Below are 7,890 nucleotides of genomic sequence, written 5' to 3'. Positions count from 1 at the left end.
TGAGCACCAACCCCAGACCCATCCCACTAAGGAGCTGTTCATTCAGGTTTTCTCATTCCATTTTTCCAAGCTGTTCTCACCCCCAGGGCTCTCCCTTCGGCCTCCATTATTCTCCAGCATCCTGAGCCCTGGCTGATAGCATTAAAATGCAACCAAGATAATAATCAGCAACTCAAACAGTTTCTGCAGGTTCCAAAGGAAATCCAGCTCCCTCATCCTGAGACACGAACCTGCTTCCAAACCCTAACAGCATTCCCGAGGTAGGTGGAAAGGCTTCCACAAAACTAAGGAGCTCTGCTTTCTGTACAGGAATTTTATTGAAATCAGTCAAGTTACCTTTTGTTTTTACACTAATGCCTCAGTGCATCCTTTGAAAGGAAAGGAAGGATTTTTTTCTTTAAAAATTGTTTGTACATAAGACAAGAAATCATGGAAATGAAGGGGGTTAACACCAGGCCCCCTAAACATGCACAGCTGTACAGGGGCTGCAGGAGCTGAGGGGGGGGCTTTCTCCAAGCTTTACATTCCATTTTCAGGGAGAGAAGCAGGTGCCAGTGGCCTCTCTCACTGGGGGGTGGATCCAAGTCCCATCACCCTTGGTGAAGTTTGGGCCCAGCAGAACACAAATCCAAAGGAGCTGCGAGTTTAGAGAACTCTTTCTGTGGGAGCTGCTGGGAAGCTCCAGGGTGGGTGTGACAGTGAAGGAGCAGCAGTGTCACATCACCCCACTCCCTGTGTCACCAGGACCCCACAGCACCGACCACGTGCTCCAGCTCAGTCCCCAAGTGAAGCCACCCCTTCCTGTACCACCACCCCACCCCACTTCCCTGGGATGAAGGAAGCAGATTCCTTTGGAGCCCACGTGAAGGGTGTTTCTGGTTCTTCTCTGGGACAGGAGCCCATCAGCTCCAGGACACAAGTGTGGACACCACTCCCCCAGGAGCCAGGCCTGGCTGGTGCTTCAGGGGAGCAGCTGGGACAGGAACAGCCCAGCTGAGCCTGCTTTTGGTTCTCAGCCTTGGGTTTGGTTTGAACTCTTCCCAGAGGAGCCCATTCCTGCCTCTGGCAGAGCCTTTCTCCCTCAGCCCTCCGAGTCCCCAGGCAGCACCTCCAGCCCTTCTCTGTCCTGTGGTTTTGGCACTCACAGGAGGAGAAGCACAAGCAGCAGCTCCCTGACACCTGATCAAGCCAGAGCAACAGACTGGCCCCCAAATTCACCCAAGCCAGTGCCAGCATTGTACTCATTCCAATCCACCCTCCAAAGAACAGCAGGAGAAATAACCTGGGAGAAAGCAGATCCGTGACTGCAGCCGGAACCACGAGCAGCCGCCTCCTTTACTGTGCCCACCCAGCCACGAACCAAGGGGGGAGGTGAGGAAGAAGTGAGGATGAAGAGGCAGCCATTCCAAATGCTGAGGTGACCCCCACTACCTGCAGGAAAACTCCCCAGGAAAAGGGAGATTTCCCACCTCTCAGTGCACAAAGCCCTGTTCGTTTTGTTCCCATCAGGATTAGAGCCGTGACCTTCCCGTGTTGAAGCACTGAGAGCCACACGTGGCCAGATGTGCATCTCCAGGAACTGTGGAAACTCAAACCATCTCATCCCTGCCCTGTTAGTTTGGCTCAGCCCACCCCAAACCACCCTCTGGCTCCATCCTCACAGGCAGGCCAGGCCCGTTCCCCATCCGAGTGCAAAGCCACAGGGACACAGGGAAGGAAGGCATTTGTGGGGACAGGAAAAGGAACAAAGAAATCCCTTCAAGTAATCCAGCCCAGCCCACGCTGGAGGTCACAGCTCCTTCTGGGCCCCTCTGGGGTGATAAGGCAAAAAAGTCTGAAGTCCTGGAGGGATGGAGGGATGAAGAGGTGGCAGAGGTGACGGGTGAGTTATTCCGTAGGTTGCTTCTTCACACTCCTGGCACTCATCTCCAAGGGCCCAGCAGCAGCTCTGGTTATTTCTGCACACAGCTGGGCCAGGCCAGCCCACCACACACTGCTGAGAGGATGATGTAGAGGATCACCTGGGGAGGGAAAACGGGAATTCTGTAGAGAATGAAGGATTTCCATCCTCTGCTCAACTGCCACACACCTGGAAACTCCAGTTACCAAACCCCTAAAGAACTTGGCCAACACCCTCCTCCCCCTGCCCCTCCCTGCAGCAACACATGGATCCAAGGACAGGTTTTGGTGTTTTCCAGAGTCTCTCCACACTTCCCAGGTTCTCCACACTCACAATGGACACGATGATGATGACGATGGTGAGCTTGAGGTTCTTCATGCACATGGCCCGGGCGAGGTTCCTGCTGGTTGTTTTGAAAGTGACTGACTGCAAGGGAAAGGAAAACAAGGAATTCATTCCCAAAGGAAGCTGGATCCCAAGAAGAGCCAAGCTTTTCCCTACTTCCCCAAACCGTGGCAGTTTTCTCCTCCAGAGCCATTTAACTCCTCCACAAAACTGAACGGGCAGCAAGAGAAAACTCTCCCACAACTCCAGGGACAGGATAAAGTGTGTGAGTAAGTCCAGAGCCAGCTTGGAAGGATTAAACATGGAATATTCCCAGGTCTGGGGGCTGCCCACAGGGATTGGTCCATCTCAGAGTACTGGTGGGGTTCTCATCTCACTTCTGACCTTTTGGGAACTGAAGTGCTCCAAAATATTTACAGATCCACTGATCTAATCCCCAACGTATTCCAGGGGTTAATTAGTGTAAATACACCTGCCAAACTGGGACAATCCATAGGGCCACTCCTGCCAGCCAAACCCCAGGGGTGAGACAAGTCCTTCAGTGCCCCAACATTCCTCCAGAATTTGGGCCTCCTGCATTTTACAGTGTCACAGAATGGTCTGGGTTGGAAAAGACCTTGAAGATCATCTTTTCCTCTCCCTGCCATGGACAGGGACACCTTCCACTAGCCCAGGTTGCTCCAAGCCCCATCCAACCTGGTCTTGGACACTTGCAGGGATGGGGCAGCCACAGCTTCTCTGGGCAAGCTGTTCTGGAAAGCCTGTGGTTGTCCCACTCCAAGTCTCCTCTCTGTATCCTGCAATTCCACTCCTTCAAAATAGCTTTTGGTCACCAAACAACCCCAAACACCCCCCAGGCTGGGTCAAGGCAGGGATTCCCAAGATGCTCCTGCCCAGGGAAAGGCAGCAGTGGCTGGATCCAGCCAATCCAGCAGCTCACTCTGCTGGGAATTGCCAGTTTTCCCACAAACCACCTCCTGGGCGGAAACTGCATCCCTGTGAACTGCACTCCTGACTCAGAGCCCATTCCCAGGCTGGAGAACATCAGCCCTGGATCTCCCAGGACACTCAGGTAGGACATTCCCACTGGACACATCCCATCCCTTCATTTCCTGCATGGTTTCCAAGAACCAGCACTCCCTGGGAGAGCCCAATTCCTGAAGGAATTCCAGTCCCTTTCCCTAAAGCATTCCCACCTGAGGACCTGGCAAGGTTTGCACACCTGGGAGCTGGAGGACAATATTCCTGCTGGATAAGCTCCAGGCACCTCTCCTGCCTCTCCAAAGCACGAGGGCTTTCTGACACCTTAGAGATCCCCACAAGCCTCACCCCACAAGATCCAGGAACTCCAGGATTGCCTTTGGAGTGTTGGATGCCACAGGAACTGGGCACTTTACCAGATAACACAGTGCTTTATAATCACATTAAATTTAGGGTTTTTTTCAGTCCTCCCTCCTTCAGAAACACTCAGAGAAGCTCCAGAGTCTTCACAGACTCTTTAGGTGGAACAGCTCAGGTTGATTTTTATTTTAAACCAGTTCCACTTTCCCCTTTGTTGTATCATCACAACTGCACGGATTCACATTTTCCAGTTTATCTGGATCTTTCCCAGGCTGGGAGGCAGTTGGGAAACAGCTGTAAGGAGGGCAGGGATAAGACACGACCCAGGGAAGGGTTCCCTGCAGGGCTCCATGCTCCTGTGTCTGGCTAAGTGTCTCTGGGTGCTGGTGTCTCCCTGCCCTGCTCCCTGGGGTGCAGGAACACCATTTCCCAATTCCAGGTTCTCCCCCAGACTCACCGAATCCACAAGATTCTCTGTTTTATCGATCAGCAGCTCCAGCTTCTCCCCTCTTTGCGCCACAAGGTCTGGGGAAAAGAGACAAAAATCCAGATTGGAAGGTAGAATCCCAGTGCAAAAAGCTGCTTCCAACACCCAACCCTAAGCCAGGAGCCCTTGGATGCAATTCCCAGCCTTCCTGGCACTGCCAGGTCTTTCAGGAGCAGCCTCTCATCACACGGGCTGTGTTTGGGGACTGAATTTGGGTAAATTCCAGCTCTGTTTTGAACAGTCAGACTTGTCAAAACCCAAACTGGTGTGACACAAAGTGAAAGAGGCTCCAGGCAGCTTTTCCCAAGGGAAGCAGGTACCTATGTTCCGGACCATGATTCCTTTGAGTTCATCGATCTGGGCTTGTGTCTCTGCCACCTGGTCGGGGCCTTTGCTCTCCGAGTGGTATTTCTGCAACAGAGGACAGGCAGTGACAGCAGGAGCTCAAAAAGGACAGGCAGTGACAGTAGGACCTCAACTAAGAACAGGCAGTGACAGTAGGACCTCAAGAAACCAACAGTCAGTGACAGCAGGAGCTCAAAAAGGACAGTCAATGAAAACAGGACCTCAACAAAAACAGTCAGTGAAAACAGGACCCTCAGCGTTCCACTTCAGATCTTTAACACAAACAAAGGCAACTCAGGTCCCTGCAGAACAGCACGGACAGAAACGGGAGTTTTCAAACCACCCAAGATGTTTATCAGTGGGTGGAAGACCAAAATCTGGCTTTTTCAGCCATTTACAGATCTCACCCCCCCTCTGCTCCCACACTGGTGCCCAGAGGGCCCAGAAGTGACAGTCCCCTTTGGAAGTTAAGGCAGGAGGCAGGAGCTGTGGTTCCCTGTCAGGGGTCCCAGCCCCACTCCTCAGCTCAGAATTATTTCTGAAGGCAACACACTTTGATGAGCTTGTCTAGAGCACATGGAGGGATCCCTGCAATCCCACGGGACAGCATGGATCCCTATCCACAGGTGGCCTCAGAGGGGGATCCAGTGAAGGTGAGGAGTGCCTGTGGACTGGGAATGTTGAAGGTGGCCAGTTGGAGTGTCCCAACAGGAGCAGGACACAGGAGCAGCCAAGGGCCAGCCCACGGCCTGGACCCAGCCAGGAGGATCTCCCAGCTCACCTGCCAAGAGCTTTGCTGCTCTCCAGCCCCCCTGGTGTGTTCCCTGTTGCACCACTCCTGTCATCCCCGCCCCTTCGTTCCCTTGGGAAGTGACAGTGACTCCAGTTCCCCCAGTTGGGACCCCAGTGATCCCCTGGTGCCTGCCCAGCTCGGGGGGGTGGGAGCAGCACGAGCCAACCCCCAGCTTCGAGGAGCCTCAGGGTTTGCAGAACCCCAGGAGGGAAACCAAGGGCCAGTGGCATCAGGGAACTGAGTTCTGCTCTTCCTGCATGGATTTTAAGTCCCTGATCCCATCACAGCTGCTCTGCTCCATGATCACCCACCTGGCTGCTTCAATCCCAGTTTTCTTCTGGACAGGAGTTTAACTGAAATCCATATCTGACACAGTCTAACACTGACAGCACCCACCTGGTAACTCATGGGCACAGCACCCACTCCAACAGCTCCTCTGGAACTGCCCCAGTGGACAGTTTTGGGAGAAGGTGCAGACTGGCCCACTATCAAAGCTAGTCACTGGCTGGACTAGAAGCACAGCCCCCCTTCCCAGGATTATGTGTGTGCTGCCCTTGAGCTGGAGTGGGATCTCTGCCTCCCACCAGTGACAGGGATCACCTGGAAAACATCCCTGCTCCTGCACCGAGGACACGGCAGCCAGGCTGCCAGCCTGGAGCAGGGAGGGAAGAGCTCTGCCAGCACTGAACTGCTCTTGGCTGAGGCCTGGACTCCATCCATATGCAGGAGCTGAGACAGGCAGCTCCTCTCGAGCTTTAGGGACCTGGAAAAGCTGGGATTTTAGGGGAATATCAGCTCCAAAAACCGCCTGGCTCTTCCGATAAGGCAACTCGTTAAACTTATTCCAGCCCAGAGCAGCTTACAAAGTGCTGAGCCAGCACTTTGTGTAGGTTCAGTCCTCACATGTCAAAGCCTGGTGGAGAAGGAAAACTCTATCCCATCACCCACAGGAAGTTAATCTCATTTATTATGCACTGGCAATGTCGTTCCTTGCTCCCGAAATGAACTCCTGGGACTCTCCAAACCCCCTTCCCCACTCACTGTGGGCACCCACACATGGCTCCTGTCCCAAATTCCAGGACAAACTTCAAGCAGCAGCAGTGCAAGGGCAAATCCTCCCTTTACCTTCACTCACCTCAGGGTCCTGCTTCCCCCTGCACCTCAACACAAACTGGGAGTGGGCCAGAATTCCTACACTGAGAAGTCAGAGCTCTTCCCCTCCTCCTGCACCTGCAACACCCCCAAATCTGGCACTTCCCAGAGATCAGAAGAGCCAAGGCCTCCATGGAGAACAGCAGCACCAACACCCTCCCCAGGCACAGCAGAGCACTGAGAACTCCCACCCCACAGCCCCGGGTGGACAAGCCCTGAAAGCCAACATTCCAAGGACATCTTGGCTTTAATTCAAGGGAGATCTCAAAAAAAAAAAAAAAAAAAGAGCCCCACAAACAACCCCAAACCAGGTTATCGAGTTGTTTGTAGTCAATTAAGGGCTCTTAAGAGTCTTCAAAGGGAGATCCAAAGCCTTTTCCTTGCAGCCCTGCAGCCCGAGGGTTTGTGCACTAATAACATTATTGATCTGCAGTCACCAAGCAGTTCTTTATTCCTTCTCCATCTTCCAGCTGGCTCCACTCATTTCACTTGCTATTATTCCCTGTAGGAATTCCCTGTCCTTCCCCCAGCCCTTGCTGGGGGTGCTGGGAGAGCAGCTCTGCAGCCCAAATCCCGGGGAAAAGCCCAAACTGCACCATTCCCTCTACAGGAAGCTCATGTTTTAAGAGCAGCCCAATCCCAAACCCCAAAAACTGCTTTACCCCCTCCCTCTCCCCCACGAAAACCCCACTGCAGCAGCACAGGGTGTTTGCAGAGCCTGGTTATCCAGCAAGGGAAGGCAAGTTAATTAGAAGACAATTAACTGATTGCTCTGGGAAATGCATCTGGTTCTAGGAGGGAGATGTAAACCTTCCTTCAAATGCTGCTGGGAATAAAAGAGATAAAACAACCCAATTATTTCCACCCTCTCCTGTGTGGCACCTCAAACCCACAAATCCAAACCCACGGCAAGCCAAGAGCTCTCCCAAAAACAGGCTGGACATCAAGGCTCTGCCAGAGCCCAGCACAGAACTCCCACACTCCAAGAGAGAAGTGAATTCCAACTCCACCTTTCCTTCCAGGAATCCAAGAACAGCCCCAGAGTCGCCAAAAAAGTCCTCTGAAACCTGGGAATTCCCGTGGAAGGAGACTGACAGCGTTCTGCCTGTGCAGGATCCAGGCTGGAGCCACAGCAGGGGAGCAGCTCCCCCTGCCAGCACCACAGCGTTCCACAGGCTGGGAATGCAGCATCCTGAACTTCACCCCAGCTCAGGGGGGGAGGAATGCTCCCCTCACCCTTTTCGTTTTGGGGTTGGAAGCATCCAAGGCAAATCTCAACTCAGGGACCTGTCACAGGTTATTTATCCTGCTCTTGAACCTCCTTCCTTCCATTCCTCCTACGCTGGGAATGGAAACCCTCGGAGCCTCAGTGCCAGCTGGAGAGTTCACCACAGTCCTGCACTTGGTGTAACCCAAGCCCAGCTGTCTTGGCTCCTGAAGAGGCCACAGTGCCACCAGCAAACACCCTGTCACACTCCAGCAGCCACTGGAATTGCTGGGAAGGGAAGGGGAAGGGGAAGGGGAAGG

The 7,890-nt window shown here is 53.3% G+C and overlaps 1 protein-coding gene across 2 annotated transcripts in view; it reads right to left on the bottom strand.

The window, feature by feature from the left end:
• Positions 1-298: 298 nt before the first annotated feature.
• VAMP7 (vesicle associated membrane protein 7) overlaps positions 299-7,890 on the bottom strand; it is a 17,787-nt gene continuing 10,195 nt past the window's right edge. For both annotated transcript variants that reach the window (XM_027662269.1, XM_027662270.1), the window contains exons 5-8: positions 4,394-4,484; positions 4,044-4,111; positions 2,234-2,326; positions 299-2,021 (exon numbers count right to left, since the gene is read on the bottom strand). In XM_027662269.1, coding sequence (XP_027518070.1) covers positions 1,953-2,021; positions 2,234-2,326; positions 4,044-4,111; positions 4,394-4,484 — 321 coding nt within the window. In that variant the 3' untranslated portion in view covers positions 299-1,952. The remainder of the gene's footprint in view (positions 2,022-2,233; positions 2,327-4,043; positions 4,112-4,393; positions 4,485-7,890) is intronic.

This window comes from Corapipo altera, unplaced genomic scaffold (assembly GCF_003945725.1).
Source record: "Corapipo altera isolate COAL_440 unplaced genomic scaffold, ASM394572v1 326, whole genome shotgun sequence".
NCBI classification, from domain to species: domain Eukaryota; kingdom Metazoa; phylum Chordata; class Aves; order Passeriformes; family Pipridae; genus Corapipo; species Corapipo altera.
Note: the sequence above shows the minus strand (reverse complement) of the source record. Positions and strands in the feature narration are given on the sequence as shown.